Source organism: Eulemur rufifrons, chromosome 29, assembly GCF_041146395.1.
Source record: "Eulemur rufifrons isolate Redbay chromosome 29, OSU_ERuf_1, whole genome shotgun sequence".
Classification (NCBI taxonomy): domain Eukaryota; kingdom Metazoa; phylum Chordata; class Mammalia; order Primates; family Lemuridae; genus Eulemur; species Eulemur rufifrons.
In genome coordinates, this window is record NC_091011.1 from 43815718 (window position 1) to 43835974 (window position 20257).

Genomic DNA, 20257 nt, shown 5'->3' on the forward strand with positions numbered 1-20257 from the left:
TGGCAAAGCAATATACAATAGTAGAACTACAGAGAACTAGAGCTGAGACAAGAGTGGCATTTCCTATAGAAAACCTAAGCGTTGCCAAGATGATTTTGTTAGAATTGCAGTGAAATTAAGAAGAAACTGATGTCTTAAAAGTCCCTGGACTAAAGAAACTAAATAATAGACATTCGTATTTTATATTCAAATCGAAGTAATTTCACTGTTCACTGATATCAAGTCTTCAGTTGTCGGCTACCTTATTTGGTTTTAACACCATGACACAATCATAAAACAGGTCTTGGCACCAGTGATGTTTCTCAGCAAGACGCTGAAACTCACCCTGTGCAAATCCCAGACACGTGGGGTCTAATCCTCCATTGACTGGGCAGGAAAGGTGCTGCCGGGCTGTGTCTCTAAGGGTTAACTCACTTGGGGGAAAGCAAGAGGAATGCTGAGGGATCAAGACATGACGTGCTGCCCATTGTTTGTAGCTTTAGGATCAAAATATACAATTATACATGCCAAATAAATTGTAAACCTGTAAGGTAGGAAAAGAAGGGTGGGTGGCTCTGACGACAGGTGCCAGAAGCATTGAATAACCTTTCTCAGACACAAGGTGCACCACTGTTGTCTTGAGTGCTGCAGGGTCCCCAGTCTGGCATTTTCCCCCATGCTAGACAATGTGCATTCACTGCTGGAGTCTCTGTTAAGCCTCCGTCTCCCAGACCTGCTGGCTCCTGGTGCCCGCCCGACACAGAGGTGCCTTTGTGAGTGTAATTACCTTTCCCTGTACTAGAAATAGTCTGTTTAGAGCTGTGTTTGCAGGTACTGCTAGAATAAGCAGGAATTAGCATGTGAAAAGACCTGCCCTGGCCCTGCCTTCTTTATCAGCACCTCCTTCAGGACTGGTTTTTTTCCTCTGTGGATTGATTGGGCAGGTGTGATACTATCCAAGATGAGGAGCTTTAAAAGAAGAAAAAAAAACATCGGAGATAGATCTGTGTGTGTGTGAGAGAGAGAGAGAGAGAGAGAGAGAAATCCTATTGTGTTGTGTCTTTTGACAATTTCATGCCAGGCAGAGCTGGCAGAGTAAACTTGAGTGGATGATTCCAGCAACTTGAGAATTGATTAAAGCTTCCTTGGGCTTTCAACACAGTGTCCACATCAAAAAGGCATGAGAAGCAAAATAAATGATTCTTTTGCCATGATGATACTGCGGCCACTGCCTCTAAGCCTGTCTAATTGGCCTGTGTCAGTTGTGGACTATTAACTTGGAGTTAAGTGAGACCTACCCTTAAAGCTTTCCTAGACCTTAAATTGAACGATGATGGAGAGACTTTAGAATGGTACAGAATGGGAATGGAGCCAGAGTCTATAATCAAACCACCCTGAGGTGCTTTTTGTTGTCCCCGTCTATATTAATATGTCTTTTATTTTAAAAAAGAAAAGAAAAACCCAATAATTTCCCTTCTTTGGAAGGATAGTACTTTAATGAATAGTAAGAGATTAGAGGATTGCATTTTGCATTTATTCATTTTCCCCAAGAGATTTTACTATGTGAACAAAGGAAATTCAGGGCCAACTAGAGAATGTCTAAGGGCAGAGCTGCCTAGAGAGCTAGTGAAAAAGACTTAAAACAGGAAAATGTAGTGATTTTCTTATAGGGCAGGAATATTCAAAGATTTATTATAAGTGACACATACTTCATCATTTATTAATTTTTTAATAGGGTATTTTTGTGTTGCTGACGCAGGCTGTAGGGCAGCAGAGCATTTTCCTTTATTATAAAGTCGCCTGTCCAGAATGGCTGATCACTTAGTAAAAATTATACATGGGGCAAGTAAAATTCAAATTAAACAGGTTTACATTTTGCTGTAGGACTGGAGAATGGGTATTCACCACAAAGTGCAGGATTTATCAAGGAAGCTGAGAGAGAAACATTTTCACCCTTGGAACTTTAAAAGCCTTTCTAACATCCTGCTTCTCTTTTCATTGTTAGGGAGCAACAGGTCAGGTATTGCCTAAGGCAGCCTTACAAATTGGTACCTGCCTTTATGCCTAAAGGAAGTGGTGGGGAAAAGGAGGCCATGGAAATTTAATAAGTCTGTCCTTTTCTCCAGCCTTTTGCCGAGTTTGCTTTCTTTGAGAATTGGGCTTTGATGCCTGGGGCGCAGGGGAGGCAAAGGGCCGCCTCCTGACTGTACTGCAGAGTTACTTGCTGCAGGGAGCAGGTGCTGGACGGGGAATGGTGCAGGTGTCGGGAGAGGCTGAGAGATGCAGCCCTCCTGGTCACTACGTTCGTCCTTTACATTTGTACTGCAGTGGATACTTTACACGGGACACAATCATTACTTCATTTATTCCTAAAGCTCTGGTCCCCCAGTCACCTGAAGAAGGTGGCCTGTGGTGTTTCTGACAGATGAGGAAGGTTCAGAGCTTTGTTCTCTCCTGTTTCTCATCGTGGACTAAGCAGTTCCAGGGGGTGATCACACCGGGTGTTCTTTGTCCCTCAGTAGATGGAAATTTGCCTGATTTAAAGTCTTAACTCCCCGGCAAGGCTGTCCTGCCGCTGTGGAGCAGGGATAGTGGCTGGTCCTCAAGTTCTCTTTCTCCCTTGACTTTTTCCATTTCTTCCTCTTCCTCAGACAAACAGAAACCAAACACTTCTTACATATCCTCATAATCGCTCTAGTTTGCATAAATTACTTGACCACATTGCCTGATTTCTAGCTAAAAAAAAAATAAAAATACAGCCTATTTCTAGGCATTTTCCTTTTAGGTTGCACAATGCAACTCCACTTTCTTTGGGCCTGTTCTTTATTTGTATGTTTGTTTTCTGATCAAGCCATTTTTCTTCTCAGTCATCTAGAGTTGTTTTGCAGCATCTCTGGAAGTGCATCACACTTCTTGGGAGACACCCCCTTTCACAGGGATACACGATTTACTGTCGTGGCTTCAGGTAGGGAAGGAGAGGCCATGACGGAGGAGTGCTCCACGCTTCCTTCTCGGGAAAACCCAGCTGCTGCCTCACATGCCTTTCCCTGCCTCTCATTTTTCTTTTTAGTTGTGATTTTTTTTTCCCATGGAAATTGGCAAAGCAAAATCATTGTTTTCAGAAACATGTCTTAGTCCCCACTGACAGCCAAAGATTTTGCTCAATGTTTTATAAATGAAATCAGACAATAGCTCCTGGCCCCCTGGTTGGTTACAGCCTGAGACAGGCAACACTGAGATAGGCAGATGTTTAAGGGCATGAAGCAAACTCAGAACAGTATTGAGAAAGTGTAGACAACATGGAGCCGTGTGAAATCCACTCCCTGTCTGCCTTCTAGTTGAAAGATCCTCGGTGGTAAGGGTGGTATTTGGAGTTTAAATGAATGAAGAGGTGGTATTTAAGAGGTTGATGTTCCCAGCTTAGCAATCATCAAAGAAGATGCAGAGTGATAGGTGGACTTTGATTGATCAGATGAATGGGGCATTGAATAGCTTTACCTGAGAGGCACCAGGCCGACCAGAAAGAGGAAACTGGGGAAGTGAAGTTCCTACAAAGCTTTGACTAAGGGTGAGAATATTGGGCCTAATCTACAGGACAGCCAAGACCAAAGAGGGCAGTTGTGGTTTGGAAACAACAAATAAAAAGGAAATTTAGGCAACATAGCTAAGGAATGAAGAAGATATTAGATCATATCTGGCCAGGAAACAAAAACAAAAAACAAGAACCATACACCATAAATTTAAGGAGAAGAAAAGACACAACTCAGAACCACTGCAGTGTGATCTCATCTGTGGAATGGTTGTTAATATTTCTGTTGACAAAAATGTTCAAATATATTTACAATACTTGCAATGGTTATCTCTGGTTGGTGAAAATTATGAACAGTTTAAATTTTTAATACTTTTCTATATATTCTATCATAAGCACTTAATCTTTTATAATCAGGAAAAAACTTAAAAGGGAAATTATTACTGGCAAAAAAAAAAATGAGAACACAGACTAAAGTTCAGCTGTAAGATGCAAACATTGGGAGATGTGGGTAAAGGTAAAAACTACCAGATACAATAAGAAGCAAAATTTGGGAGAATAATTATACCAGCCTAAAATATTACTCTAATGTGATTTGTTTAGAAGGTATGGTAATTTTTTTTTTTTACTATGTTGAGGGAGCCAGACATGAAGATTTAACTGATCTGCATTTGCGTGGGTTATTTGGTATCTAATTTGAATATCTTCTGGACTCCAATTAGACTATTCTACATGTGGACAAATAGCTAGCAGAACTTGCAGAAAGGCTTGGAGGCAAGAAGGGAAAAGGAAGAGAAAATAGAAACCAAAAGGTGATAATGTTACCCTTACACAGTAACTGCCTGAATTATAACGGTTTAAAAAACTAGTCATAAGGAAAAGATTGGCTGCTACACATGGATATTGACATTACAGTGTACTTTCCCCTTGAAAAGCTGGGGGAAGTGGAAAAACCTCTTAGTGTCCTGAGGTTTGGCCAGCTTTCTGGAACTCCAAGATGTCCTCTGAACCAGCAAAGGGCTTAGCCCTCAGTAAATGTGCAATCAATAGATTAACTGTCTTGAGCATCGGTTTGCACATCTATAAAATGAGTAGCTTGGGTGTGGTGGATATTGTGATTCTTAATTTCAGTTAGACATTTAACAGTTTGAGGGTGGACAAGATGCAGAAGTGTGGGTTGATTGGCAGTACATGAGGTGGATCAGCCCTTTTTTGAATACCTGTACGCAGAGTGAAGAGAGGCATGCGTAAGGCACCTGTCGGTGAGTTCACTGAGGAGTAGCCGACACGGCAGAATTGAGATTCCCCCAGGATGAAATTTAATAGGATTAAACATAAAGTCCTGCTTATGCTACTTGGGTAAGGCAACTAAATGAATTACAGTAGAACTGGGTTAATAGCAGTTCATATGAAAAAGACTAAGGGTTTTATTCCTACACTCCTAGTTTGAGTCAAGAGTGAAATGTGGGTGTCAGAAAAACAAAGGCTGTAGTAACAGACGTGCAAGGGGTTAAGGAACTTCAACAGATCAGAACCTCGCATCTGACAAAAATACCCAAGATCCTGCATTACTAGACCTCAATAAATGTCACTGGGTGTGGCTAGATCTGTTGAATCTGGATGGATTCATTATTTTCCTTTGGGAATTTTCTATGTTGAAAAGAGGTGATTTCCTTTCCATTCAGCCTACCCAAAACACAGTGTATATGTTGTGGTTTTCATTGTAATATTATATCATATTTCTGTCCCTCATCAATTCTCAGGGCCCCCACATGGCATTATGTTGGCACCAGAAATTACTTGGTGAAGACTTTAGGAGCTAACTGTTCTACACACAGCTGTAAAATGTGTCAGAATTATTGCAAATATTGTAAGGCTTTAGAGCAGGCATTTATCAATGTATCATAAACCCTGGGTGGTGGGTAAGTATGTGAATAAATTTGGGGGGTCTATGAACCCCCTGAAAAGATATATAATTTTTTTATATATGTGATTTTTATTTTTTCTGGGAAAGAGTCCAAACAATACAAAAAAAAACTAAAAACAAAAACCCTTTTCCCTCCACATATATAATTTGTCTACTTCCTAGTGTGTAAACAAAGAGACATCTTGATTATTGATGCCCATCTTCTGTTGTGACCAGAGAATAGATCTTCCTTGAAATGCCAGTGACTTGCCACCAGTAAAGATTTAAAAGAGTGTCACAGGCAGAGTTCCAAAAATGTTTTAATAGAAATTTTAACATCAGCATAAATAACTCCTCCCCCTTTTCCCCACCACACAACAAAACCAGTTTTTGTTGTAAAAACAAAATTCAGATTTATAACTTGCAGAATTTGGGTTATTTTTTTCTGTTCCCCTTTCAACTTGTGAGTACAAATTTGGTCTTCTCCAGGAATATTTTGTTCTGAGGTGAGTTCCAAAGAAGCTTGATCTTCTCAATGGGATATGTGTTTCATGTGGTTTTTCTTCCTTTGCAAATGTGCAGGGTGCCAAAGCCTGCTTTCTGCGGGACATTCCTTTCTCGGCCATCTACTTTCCGTGCTATGCTCATGTGAAGGCTTCGTTTGCAGATGAAGATGGGCACATCAGCCCGGGAAGCCTGCTCCTGGCTGGTGCTATAGCTGGTGAGTGTCCCTCCTGGAGTTCTGGTACTTCCCTAGCCATCCCCAACTCCTGCTGCCCCCACCCTCACCCCCAGGGTACCACACTGGAATTTTTGCTGATAGTTCATAACAGGGTACATGTGAGTTGGCTAGAGGTTGCTTTGACTAGCTACTGAAAGGAAAGGGAAAGAAATTAATCTTAATTCTGGCAGATTAGATTATTAGACAAGCTCAATTTCTTAACACTAGAAAAAGCTCATTAAATCTATTGGTTCATTTTGTGGGATTGTTGTGTTTCAATTCAAGTCCCATATCATTTCATAGTCTCACTTCATAGCATAAGAATGATAACGGTTTAGCCAGAAGTTTTTTAAAATTTGAAAACTTGTGTCTTAATGATATCTAAACAAAATAGTGCCTAAAAGTTTCTCCAGAGCTTAAACAATAGTTATTATCATATAGATAAAAAAAAAATGTAGTAGAACCAGAAAAGATCTGGGCCGATTAGAAACACCCGTTTTCCACCCTGTGTAAGGTTATTGTGGGGGAGGGGCAGTAATTAAATCCTAGATGGAATTAACTATCTCCTTCTATTCAGTGCTCCATTGAAAATATCAATAGAAAAAAAAAATAGCCACAGCAGGAATCAGTTCATTCTTTGATGCTCCTCCTTGCGCAGGGACTCTAAAGGCTGGAACAGTCTAGATTAGCTCTCCAGGTGGTGACACACATTTAATGAGTTAACAAACCCTAAGGCAGTCCCGGGATGCCTAGGTTCAAACATTTTTGATACAAGTGTTATTCTCATCAGGTATGTGGCTAAAGTCTCCAGGCTATTCCCAAAGACAGCATGAGAACATCTCCCAGCTTTGAGAAGTTGTTTGCTATTTTGTGCACACTCCACCCACCCTGGCAGTAGCCTTGGGAACCCCTGGAGACAGAACCTATATAGTTCCTCTTTAGTTATTACTGAATCCCTTTTCTTCAAAAGCAATGACATTGGTGTAGGAGACAGGGTTTTTCTTTCCTGGCTGCTTATGGACCTTAGTTGTATGAGTAGCATGGAGAGACCACTAAACCTACATCAAGAAATCATGATTTCAAGACTATAGAATTCCCAGTTTTAATTCCTACTTGGCCATTGACTCACTGTGCCCTCTGTAAGTCATTTCTCCTATGTATACATGAGAAAAATTTTTGAACCAAAAGTTTATAATTTATTTCAAATTACTTATTTGAAATAAGATAGGACTTGAGGAGGAGAACTGGGTACCACTTATTAGTGTGTGACTTTGAACAAGTTACTTGAATTCTCCTAAGCTTTGTTTTCCTCACCTGTAAATGGAGATCATAATTGTACCGGCCACAGAGTGTGGTTGTGAGTCTCAAATGAGAGCATCCATGTGAAGGACTTAGCATAGTGCCCAGCATATAGTAAATGCTCAATAAATGTTAGCCAGTATGATAATGAATCCAAAAGAATCTGTCAGTGAATCACTCCAAAAGCCAGTTGTGAAATTTGAAGATAAGAGTAGAGCTCAGATCAAGGTCTAGGATGCTTTCCTAAGCCTCATTTTCTTCATTCCACAAGAAATATTGTCTTTAACTCTTCTCTTGAAGAAAATGAGTACCCAGAAGTGATTTCATTTCTGGGTAGGAGTTTCCTAGGTAATCCATGCTACCAGAGCATAGAAATGACTGGTGAGGTTTTTTTGTTGTTGTTATTTTTGTCTTTTAAGGCTTATTTTCTTTCTTTATTATCTTTTTATCATTATGAAAGTAATATTGCTCATTGTAAAATATTTGGGAAGTACTACAAAGGGTAAATAAGAAAATATTGTCCACTACTCTAAGATAATTGCTATTTAACATTTTTGCTAATATTCCCCCTTCTATGGTAAGATTTGCAATCACACTGTGTGTGTGTAGTGTTCACTTAATATTGTGTCTTAAGCATTGTTAGCCATCATAGCAAATTCAGTAGTGGATGGATTGTGGGGTCAGTCTACTCAGGTTCAAATTCCAGTTTCCCCACTTAGAACTGTATGACCTGCACAAGTTATTTAATCTCTCTCTGCCTGTTTCTCCATATATATGGGGATAAGAATAGTCTTAGTCTCACAAGATTATTATAGGGATTAAGTGAATTAACAGATGATCTAGCCACCAGGCGTGCCCTTAATCCCAGCTGAGGCGGGAGGATCAGTTGAGCCCAGTAGTTCAAAGCCAGGCTAGGCAACAGAGCCAAGATCCCGTTTCTAAAAAAAATGTAAAAGAGAAAAACAAAGATAGTGCCTGGCATATAATAAGTATTCAAAAATATTCTATAATAGTAATTTTATTATGTATCATTTAAAACTTTCTGGACATTAAATAGCTTCTAATTGCTGCATACTTATATATCCCTCAATATTAAACACATGATTTTCAAAAAATTTTAAATAGTAGTGTTAAAAAAAATCTTTGTGCTTAAAGGCTTTTCTCCCATTTTGGATCAGTTTTTTTTTTTTTTTTTAGAGAAACAGATTCTCTGAAGTGAATTTGTTGGTTAAAAAGTATGATAGTGTTTAAGGTATTGACACATTATTCTTGAAAGTTGCAAGTAGTTGACATCCCGATGGTGCTGTTATTTTAACCCCGTAGTCATCCTGTTGTCTTTCCAGATACCTTCTGTATTAGTTATCTATTGCTGGATACCAAATTATGCCAACACTTATCAGCTTAAAACAACAAATATTTATTATCTCGTGGTTTCTGTGAATTGGAGAACAGGTGTGGGTTGGGAGCAGCTGGTCTCACATACTTTCTCCCGTGGGATAATACAAGACACAGTGTCATATTGGTCTTAGTCCTCACACTGTGGATCAGCCACAACGCTTGATGGCCTTGTATATTCTACACATCTACAAAAAACTATGTAATGTCAATTAAGCTACTTGTTGATTTAATAACAGATATCAGAAGCCAATGGTGAATGTCAGAACTACCATTCTAATTAAAGTTAGAAATAAGACAAGGATGTCTCTCTCATCTTTGTTATCCTGTCTTATTTTGGAGGTTTCAGTCAGTGTGGTAAAATAAGACGACATCAGAGGCTTAAACATTAGAAAAGAAGAAAGGAAGCAGTCGTTATTTACAAATGATTGTTCACCTAAAAATCCAAATTAAAATGCCTAAAAAATGTATTAGAATGAATAAGAAAGATCAGTAATGTATTTTGTTGTAAGACAACCAAAAATGGTGTCCAGCGATAAGCAGTTAACTACTGCCGTCGTGGGAGGAAGCAGAGCAACCAGCCGCTGGCTGCTCGAGCAGAGAGCTGAGTCCAGCGTGGAGAAGGGCAGGGGGAATTTTGTGTGGAACTGTGCCCAGGACAACACCATCAAGAATGGCAGTGAGCACACAAGTGCACCAGACCTGTGTGGGCTGCTGGGTGGAGGACAGACCAGGCCCCCACTTTCCCTTTGTGGATACCATTAAGAGCAAAGGCATTTGCTGGGGAGAGAACACACTGGGTGCGGAGAATCCCAGGAAGTCTGTCCCAGGGCAAAAGTGATCTTTGCTGTCATCAGGAAGAAAGGAGAAAAGCTTCTTTCAAAATATAAAACTCCTTCTTTTTATATGGAGCTTCCGGCAACCACAATGAATAGTCGTCGGCCACTAATTTATTATAAAGCAGCAGTATCTCATGACGTATGTACCAGATTCAAATTGATCTCTTATGTAGAGTACATATATTTATTGTTGAACAGCCCTAAGATAAATAAGGTGGACCTGTGATTAAATGAATATGATCATTTGATAGTAATAGTTTTGATAGTAATTCCAGTTATTCAGTTAATGCTAGCTCACTTTTTTCTTTGCAAAAATTTGATTAGTCTTGAAATTAGATTGTTTCAGTAATATGCAGCTTTTTACAGAAGTGGTTATTGGTATCTCAACCTAGAGAATATTGATTTTTTTTTTTTAGATTTATGTATCTAGTTATAAACTGGGAGTATCTTTAAATGCTGGAATATCTACTCCATTATTTCACAGGTTAGAGTAGAACTACAGTGTTTGAATTTATGTTCATTGGCCAAAGTACCTCAGCTTGTCAGAGGGTGAGGACTGACGTAGGAGCCTGAAATTAAGAAACCAAATTTCAATTCCCTCACCAGGTGCTTGTTAATTAATGAAAGACATTTCAATACAACTTTTGATAATATCAAAAGATCTAATACTTCTCAAATTTTATAGAGTGATCTATCTATCAGACCAGATGATTTTTATTATCAGAGTAAAAAGATAGAGGAACAAGTCAAATTGTAGTAATGGTCTTGCCTTTGAGTTAATCAGCTTAGATTAAGTTGAAATTCATATCTTTAAAAGTTGTTCAGTACACAGAAATGGAGGTGTTATATATGTGTGACTGATCATGGTGCTTTTGTGAACATATTAGAACGTATGTGCTAGGAGAGGAGTACTATTGGCACAAATTTGTTAATTGTGTGGACATAAAGCTTAAGACAATTTAAAAGCAATTCTTAGATCCTTAAAAAGAAAAAAGTATAGGAGAGATTGGATCAAGGTAATGGCCTGAACATTTTAATCAATCTCTTCTTTTCTCCCAGATACCTTAAAATGTCAGGAAATACATTTTTTAAAATGTCATCTTGTCACTAGCAGATGTTAGCAACAGCCTTCAGCAGATAGGAAACAGAGCCATATCGACTCTGAAATTGGACCGAAAGATGCCCTGCCACAGCCCAAAACACTGGCAGGAAAAACTAATTCTAAACCAAGAGCAGAACCTCTGAGTGAACAATAGTATGACTGGAAGGGAGGTAGAGGTTTTAGGGTAAATGATTAACAAAAGGGAGAGACCTGCATTTACTGCAGGCTGGCTGGGTTTGGCCCTCTGCCTTGGTTTTCATATGGAGCTTCAGGCGACAGTTGTCTCCAGGTTGAAAGCTTGTATTTTAAAGAAAGGAACCACTCCCCTGGAGAGGGCAAGAGTAAGGAACGAAAAGAAAGCAAGGCAGGGCTTAAGGTAATTCCAGACCTTTACCACAACACAAAACAACAACAACAACAAAAAGAAAAAAAACTAACAAAAAAAACAAACTAATGGCAGCTCTTCCCAAGAGGAATATAAAGTAAATTCTACCTGCCTCCAAAGTGAAGCTTTCCCCATTTCAGCAGTTTGGAAAGTCCCTACCCTGCCAGCCTATCCTGGCCCCTTGCACCCAGGGAGCAGGTCTCACCCATTTCACAAAGAGAGACCTGTGGGTGAAACGAAACAGACGTAGAGTGGGTAGAAGCCGCCCACAGCATCTGCACAGAAGATACTAATCAGCTATCCTTTGAACTTGAATATCAGTAGACAGCCAGAGGTCCTTGGACATGAAGGAGCAGCAAGGTGAGTGATCAGAAGAATTACAGAGAAAACAGGCACTTCAAGGAATAGAAGAGAACTTGTAAGAACTATAATTAGGGTCCTCAGAGAGATTTGAAAGAAATAATCACTAAGGAAGCTTTCTTGAAAACTAATAAATGGATTGCCAGACTTAAAAATCCAGAGATGGTTCTAAACGATAGAATGGATATTGGTCAAAGACCAAGTTAGACATCTGGGAAATAAAGTCATAAAAACAAACTCTAGAATGTGGAGCAATATTACAGAAATGGAAAGTAAGAGAAAATTTAAGAGCCATGTAGGGTTAATCCAGGGGGTCTAACATCTACTTCATAGGCGTTCCCTAGGGAGCAGCAGTAAGGCAAGGAGGACAGAAAACAGTCAGTAATGGAAGATTGGCTTTGTGTCTTCTCACCTGCAATACTGGGTGCCTTCAAAATGCCCAGGAGACGGTGCCTTGAACTGTGATCATATCCCCAGCACACACACCAGCGCTCAGGAGGGAGGGCAAAACTAAAGTTAGTTTCTCCCTTGCAAGGACTCAAATATTTCTCCTTCCAGACTTTCTCTGAAGCCAGTGAAAAGTGATTAAGAAGGAGGAAAATGTGGGATATACAAAACAGAGCAAATAAAAGTTAAACCTGTGAGTAGGTCTCCGTTATTACTGACTTTGGTCTCTGTATTTATGACAGAGGAAGGGTTGTCGGGAGGCTGGAAAAGGAAAGGGAGGACGAGAGTGACGGTGCCACGTTCCTCACCTTCCTGGAGGAGGACGCAGATGCTAATCGATGGTACACTGTAAACGTGTACCTGTGTAACAAATGCATGTGACAGTTAAATAAATATATTTAGGGAAGGGGGGCTCAAAAGGGAAAGAACGAGAAGCAAAGAAAATAGAAAGCAAAATACAGGCCAGCAGAAAGAAGTCTAATAGCCGCAATCATGTGAACAGACTCAAAGCTCCTAGTAAAAACAGTTTGAGACAAGCTTTGAAAGAAAATCTAGTCCTCTGAAGTTTGGGAAAACAGTGACATAGAAAGACTGAAAGAACAGATTGAAAAATATGTCCCAGGCAAATATCAACAAGAAGCAAGAACAGCAAAATATGAACGTCAGACAAAATGGAATCCGGGGTTTAAAAATAGCATTCAGAACAGAAGCATGTTTTATACTTATAAAAGATAAAATTCACTGCAAAGATATTGTCATCAACCTCTATGTAGTGTCAATATAATATTATTATCTTATAAAATCTCAGCTTAAAAGTATGAAGAAGATGTGATTATTTTCTCATACCTAATGAGAAACTTTATCACATTGCTCTTAGAAGCTGACATATTAGGTAGATAACACAGACAGGGATGCAAAGGGAATTTTGAAAGTTCTTACCTGGATCCAAAATAAATAGATACTAACCTTTGTATCCAATAAACAGAAAAGCACATTCTTTATAAATACTAATGGGATATTTATGAACATTAAATGTGACTCATACCCCAAAGCTGTATTTTCCCAGACGCAGTTTCTTTTCGTTGTAAATGATCGTTTACTCTCTAGTTGCTGAGCCCCCTTGAAGTCTTGTAACTTTTTTATTGGTTGAGAAGCACCCCAGATCACTCCTGTCACAGAGGTCTGTCTTGTCACTGAAGAGTCAGGCAGGCTGCCAGTCCCCTTCCTGCTGAGGAACCTGGAAAAAGCTTCCCCAGCTCCTAGTCTCCCCTGGCTCTCCTATCTTTAGGAACAGAGAGAACTCAGACCACTTGATAGGCCTTGTCTTAGCCTTTTGGAAGCCAGGAGAGACCAGGCAAATCTGCCTGGAGTCCTTGCCAGCCCTGCCCCCCACGTCAACAGCTCTCTAGTGGCCAGACTCTTGCCAGTATCGGCTGCTTTCCTGGCCTTGCTCTGGAGCGGCCTGATGCAGTTCTGTAGGTTAACTTAGCAAATCTCCTGTCTGCAGAGCTATCCACACTTCCTGCTAGGCCCTAGCCTGTCTGCGTAGGAGAGATGGGAGCTGAGAATGGCAATGCTGAGAGTAATGTTCAGGTTTCCCTGGTTCCAGCATCCCTATAACTTCAATCTGTTTTGCAGACAATATACTGAATAGCATATATGTTTCTTTTAATTTTTTTTTAATTTTTCTAATCAGTGTTTTTATACCTATTCCCCCCACCCCCAATATTTCTCTCTTTTTTCATAACAAGGGACTGTTTGTGAAAACTGCCCTCTCTGAAGGGAACTTTTCACCCATCCTATTGCTTGCATGTCTTTCACGGTCACCCGACATGCCTACCCACTGTTGCGGGGGAAATTTTATTGCACGTCTAAAGCAGACTGCCTTGCTAAACTCTTTCTAAACCAGGAAGTAAAACAAAATCGGTGGTGTGAACACAGTGGGTTTCTAAGCATTTTTCACGTTTCCTTCCATTATGTTGCAGGATAAATTCCTGGCTTAACGTTAAAATAATTCCTCCAAACTAATAGGAAAGTTAGTATGACTTATCCAGTGAAGCATTGGATATAAAGTGAGGTTTTTCGCATGCAAAACTGTGATGCATTTTTAAAAACTCTTACTTAAGATTAATGTTTGGAAAAGGAAAAGATACTGCTTTAGTAATATAAAGGCAAGCATGTAGTATTCAGATTTACTAAGACACACACACACACACACACACACAAACTTTAAAGCTGTCTGTTAGAAGGATGAGATGTAGTTGTGAGCCAGACCATGCTGGTTTGGACAGAAATTCTTACAGAATTATTAAGCCTTAAAAAAAGCAAAGGAGATTTATGCATCTGCATTTGACCAATTTGGTTTGGAATAGGTTCATAATGGAAAAGTAATAAAACCATAAGAGACAGTGTCTTCTGAATACAGTCTCGCTTTTAAAAAATCTAAACATGGGCTGCCCCATTTTGGATAAAATGACTGTAGAAAAATTTCCCATTGGTAATTTTGGGAGGGTTTTTTGTTGTTGTTGTTCCTTTTTCATTGATTATCAGCCAGGATAAATTTTAAGCTTTCTGTCAAATATTTTTCTGGAGATGTCAGTCTTAGGAAAAAGGAATGCTGAAGTGTTATCGGTGGGAGTCTCCCTCTCCCCCTGTCACCCCTCTTCCCCAACTCCCTCCTCTCCGTGGTGTTTTTTTAGCTATCAGTAAAGTCTTTTTCTGGTGTAACTGGAGAGGTAAGGGTCTAGGGGGAGGGGTGGCTGAATATGCGAGAGAAGGCACCTCCTGTGACTGCCACAGCTGCAGAAAACCATAGAGGAAACACGTAACAAGCTTCACCTCTGAAAAATCGGACCTAATAACTTTGCGAGTTTTTTATTTCAACAGGAAAGCAAAAAAAATAAATAAATAAAATAACTTTCTCCCACTTGAAGTAATATTATTGATAAATAATTCCTTAAAACTATTGAAGTATGATTTTAAGACTAGAAATGTAACACATGAGGCCGGATGGTTTGGGAGAAGGGAAACCAGAGTCGGGAGGGGAGGTGTGTAGGTGCCACCATCCCTGCAGACAGGACAGTCACGGTTGTGCTCTCCGTAGAGGACAGCGAAGTAGGCATTTTATCACGTCGGATTCTTAACTTTCTCTCCACGGCCAGCAGTTCAGAGCACAGTTATTTTTATATAGTGAGAAGGTGAGCATGCTGCGAGGGTGTTGTGTCTCTCCTGCAGGTATGCCTGCAGCATCTTTAGTGACCCCTGCTGATGTTATCAAGACGAGATTACAGGTGGCTGCCCGGGCTGGCCAGACCACTTACAGTGGAGTGATAGACTGTTTCAGAAAGATCCTCCGGGAAGAAGGCCCAAAAGCTCTCTGGAAAGGAGCTGGAGGTATGGAAATAATTTGGTCTTAACTAACCTTTTGGTATCAGGTAAATTTTTAAAAAATCTAATTATATCTATTATTTCCCCATTTTTTTTAAAGCTCGTGTATTTCGATCCTCACCCCAGTTTGGTGTAACTTTGTTGACTTATGAATTGCTACAGCGGTGGTTCTACATTGATTTTGGAGGAGTGTAAGTGTCACACTAAATCTGCTTCTAATGCTGTGTTGTCATTGAGAAAGGTGCATCAGTCTCTAGTCCCTGCGAGGAAGTAGAAAAGATTTAGAAAATGTTGAAATCATGTTAGCAAGGTCATTTCAAAAGGAAACATGAAACTGACTAGAAGGCAGCAACTCCTTTATGTCGCCTATTTTGGTAGTTTTTGAATGTTATTTTTACGAAGTTTAAAAAAGCAATAAAGCCAAAAACTCAGATTCTTACTCTATTTTCTCTTCTTTTAGAAAACCTGTGGGATCTGAGCCAGTTCCTAAATCCACGATCAACCTGCCTGCCCCGAATCCCGATCACGTTGGGGGATACAAACTGGCAGTTGCCACATTTGCAGGGATTGAAAACAAATTCGGACTTTACCTACCTCTCTTCAAGCCATCAGCATCTACCTCAAGAGGCATCAGTGAGGGCCCATAGGAGGCCCAGCCCCAGTGGATGGCTGTCCATTTGCTGGCACCGCGGCAAAGGACGCCCATCTCGGAGGGAAGCAGGGCTTCATTCCTTTCACGTCCATCTCTTGTTTAAATTCAAGTCGAAGCTTTTTATAACATGAAATCATTCATTTTCTGTGTGTTTTCTTAACCAGATCATTGTGAAATTATTCATAATTATTCTTTGGGCCTCTGCCCAGAAACCTTTGTTTGTATCTGACAATTTTTGGGATTTGGTCAACACTAACATGATTTGAGGAAGGAGCAAGTCGGAATAGAAATTAAGACTCCCTTCCTTGGAGTAGGGTTATAGTCCCAAAGAGGCTACTAAAAGGCAATCATGGTGCTCAGAGCAAAGTGTTTCATGTGTGTTTAAACTGGTATGAAACTGGGTGCATATTTATAAAAATAAAAAACACTGGAAGAAATGAAAAAAATATATATCAGAAATAGCCAGCCAGGCTTCATATTTTAAGCTTGCACAAATTCTGTCTCTGGATTATATTATGAAGCTTTTATGTGAAACATGTTTCTTTGTAATGAAAACCACATTGGAGGTGTTTAGTAATCATATTCTGTTACTGGTACTAGGACTACTAGTAAAAAGTCTTTGCACTTTAGGAAAGTGTGTTTGGCATTTTATCGTATAGACAGAGAAACTAAAATGCAGTCCCCCTCCTGGAAATGCTAATTTTGAATAACCACTCATATAATGCACATGTACTGATTACTGCCTATTTCAATAAACAATGTAGAAAATGCGTGCACCCTGTTGCTGCTACCTGCCCTAATCTTGCCACCCCCTATAATTGGCACCCATTTGCTTTTAAAATCCACTTGATCTTGAGTCATGTAAGACAAATATATTCTAATATAAGTTTTTATTTAATTTGTGGTGCCTTGCAGAATGGTCAGAGGCTCATGTGTTTGTGAAGGTGGAAATAAACTATTTTTAAGGCTATTGAATTGTTTGCTCTTGTGCATGTTATGTGGTGACTAATTAATAATTGTCATTATTGGACTATATGTTGTGTTTTGAGGGGGATTTTATTCATACTGGTGTAGATATATCCTCATGGTCTTTCAAGTAATGTATTCCCTCATTTCCATGGTTGAGAGTAAACTACATTTAACCTCAGATAAATAAGCAGTAGCAGACTGACACTTTTGTTCTAGTCATCCCCAGCTCTTTTGGCAATTTCTTATCATGTTGATTAAAGTCATATAAAGTTTCGGTGGAAGTTGGACATGAAAACTGGTATGAAATTGCAGTTGTATTTTCTAATGTGACTCTTGCTCATACCAAAAACATATACCACTATATCTAACATTTGCTGGTGTTTGGCTAGCACTAAAATGATTTGGGGAAAGAAGTCTTGAACAGAATTTAGGGCTGTTCTAAATACACTGTGATCATGCTCCCAAAGAGGCTACAGAACATGGCAGTCTGTATGAACATTCCAAGCCCCCGAAGTTTCCCTCCATAGCAGACAGCCACGTCTCAATCTCTGTTGCCATAGACCAGCTGGCTGACTTTCGAAGTTATAGTTTAAAATTGGAAAGAGCCAACACCATATGTGTCTTACTTTGTTTGTTTTTGTTTTTTGGAGTGAAGAGCTTTGTCATCTTCACCAGAAATAGGACAAATATGTAGACTGGTCACTTCCGTATCTATTTGATAAAACCAAAGAGGAAACCCTTCCCCCATTCAGTGTGATAAGTGATAGATATATTTTAATCTCAAAAACTGGTCATAAAACTCGACATATGTCTCAGATGTTATTATTACAAAGCACTCCAGCTTTGGTCTTTTGAATATGGAGGAAAATCCTTGAATCTCTGCATTCCTTTTCTTCACTTGCTTAAAATTTTATGGAAGATCAGATTTTCATGGTAAAAGCACTGAGCCCAAATCTCATCAGTAGTCCCCAACCGTTTTGGCAACAGGGACTGGTTTCATGAAAGATAATTTTTCCACGAACTGGTTTGGGAGGAAGTGAGAGATGGTTTCAGGATGATTCAAGTGCATTACATTTATTGTGCACTTTATTTCTGTTATTATTGCATTGTAATATATAATGAAATAATTCTACAACTCACCATAATGCAGAATCAGTGGGAGCCCTGAGCTTGTTTTCCTGCAACTAGATAGTCCCATGTGGAGGTGATGGGAGACAGTGACTGATCTGACAGGAGGCGGAGCTCAGACAGTGATGCCAGAGGTAGAGAGCAGCTGTAAATACAGGTGAAGCTTCCCTCTCTGACCCGCTGATCACCTCCTGCTGTGTGGCCCAGTTCCTAACAGGCCACGAACTATCCTGGTCCATGGCCCAGGGGTTGGGGACTGCAGTCATAAATGATGCGTTGCCCTGCCTGCTTCTCTAAGAGCTGTTGAATTTGATGGGAGAGCATCTATGCCGGCTTCACATAGAAGTACCAGTAGCTGAGGGTGATTCTATTTAATGAATAAGAAACCAGAGACTCCAGGAAGCCAGTGGAGATAGGACCCACATGTCTGTGTTTCCTTAAAATCCTTGGCTTATTCTGTTTGGGGATAGGCGGTGACTTGGGAGACTTTGAAGGAAGCCTAATTTCCATCTGAGTTCTGCTCGGTGGGTGGCATGCCTGTGACATGCCTTGAATAGGACTGCAATCACTGTGGTGAAAACCACTGTAAAATTTGTTCTGGGTTTCCCTTCTTCCTGAAGTGACAGCACAATCTGTTGTCATCATCGTTGTCATTCTCCACAGTGGAGTGGCTGCTGTCCGTGCCGGGGCCAGGCTCCCCAGCTCCGCCAACCCAGGAGTCTTTCTGCTCTGTTCTTGGTCCACCTCGTGATTACTTGGGGGGCTGGGAGAGGGGCCTGACTTTCATAGCAGCTTTTTTTTTCCAAGGAGGGGAAAAAATGTGAAGCTGACCACAAAGTGAACACACTGATTCTTGGGTTCCAGTCGTGGCTGGGTTTCTTGAGGCTGGGTGGCACGCTGTCGCCAAGCTCCTGCTACACCTCATAACCCACAACCATTTGCTGAGCTCCCTGGGGTCGCCTTAATCCCAGCAGCCAGGGTCGCACAGGAGAAAATAAGATTTCTGGCACAGAAAGAAGTCATTTAAATGCTTATTGCATCTCAAGCTTCAGCTTTTACTTAGCTAAAATATTTACCATTGCTGGAAAACAATGTTTAAAATTTTGTGCTTATATGTTATTTAATGGTGTGGCCTATGTAAACCTCAGGATGCTTACATTTTGACAGTCTCCTGGAAATGTTTAACAGCACATAGCACAGTGAGTGGGGAATAAAAAACGGGAACAAATTATGCCTGAAACTGTTTGTATTCTCCTCCAGCTAAGTATTCAGAATGCAAGTTATGCTGGAATTCTTCAGGTGGAGGGAGAGAGCTCTCCAATAACAGAATGTGATGAACCCTGTCTTATGGCCCCTTTATCAAAAGCCTTCCAGATAAACCGTCCCTGAAAGCCATCGTGTGCCTTTTACTGCAGAAGGCAGACTTATGGGGATGAATTTATATCCTTGCCACTGAGCAAAATCCCATTTTAAATTCAGGGTAATGAAACGCTTTCAGGATGTGGATTTTTCCAAAGATTTTTTTTAAAGATACATTCCCTGGTCCAAAGCAGTGAAATGTTCTTTCCACAAATGGTCCTGCCTACAAAGGGGTGTGCGCCTTTTATTTTACCTGTGGGGGAATGACCCTCACCAAGGACTTCCTAGGGTTGTGAAGACCACACGGGATTCACTGCTTCATTTTAAAGTCTGAGGCATCTAACAGCATCATCACCTCTGTCTTTTCAAACATCGGCAGTCTTCAGTTTGAAAGTCCAGACTGGGCTCCACAAGGGTAGGGGTTGTGTCTTTGATTCTCTTAGTAGGCTCTTAGTTATTATTTTGAAGGATAGATGGATGGATAGATTTTTGAGAAATGTATTTTTCCCCCAATGAGCAATCTCCACTATTTTCCTACTTTACAGATCTTTTCTGCTGCTGGAGTTAAAAACCATAACTGAAAACAATCACAATCTTATGTACTGATCACTCATTTTAGAAGTCATAAATAAATCTTTTAGTAAAACAACCACAGCTATTTAAAATTGGTTTTAATTAGTTGGATACTTTGAGTCAAGAATGATCACATAAACTATAAGATAAATTTAAATTCCCTGGTCAATGTTAAAAATAAAGCTTTAAAAAAATCACATCTTTTGAGATGCGTTTTACATCAGGGT

At 40.0% G+C, this 20257-nt stretch overlaps 1 protein-coding gene across 3 annotated transcripts in view; it reads left to right on the forward strand.

The window, feature by feature from the left end:
* SLC25A13 (solute carrier family 25 member 13) overlaps nucleotides 1-16966 on the forward strand; it is a 169492-nt gene extending 152526 nt beyond the window's left edge. For 2 of the 3 annotated variants that reach the window (XM_069461362.1, XM_069461364.1), the window contains 4 exons: nucleotides 5997-6135; nucleotides 15197-15355; nucleotides 15450-15540; nucleotides 15810-16966. In XM_069461362.1, coding sequence (XP_069317463.1) covers nucleotides 5997-6135; nucleotides 15197-15355; nucleotides 15450-15540; nucleotides 15810-15996 — 576 coding nt within the window. In that variant the 3' untranslated portion in view covers nucleotides 15997-16966. The remainder of the gene's footprint in view (nucleotides 1-5996; nucleotides 6136-15196; nucleotides 15356-15449; nucleotides 15541-15809) is intronic. The other variant, XM_069461363.1, reaches the window with a different exon arrangement.
* The last annotated feature ends 3291 nt before the right edge of the window (nucleotides 16967-20257 follow it).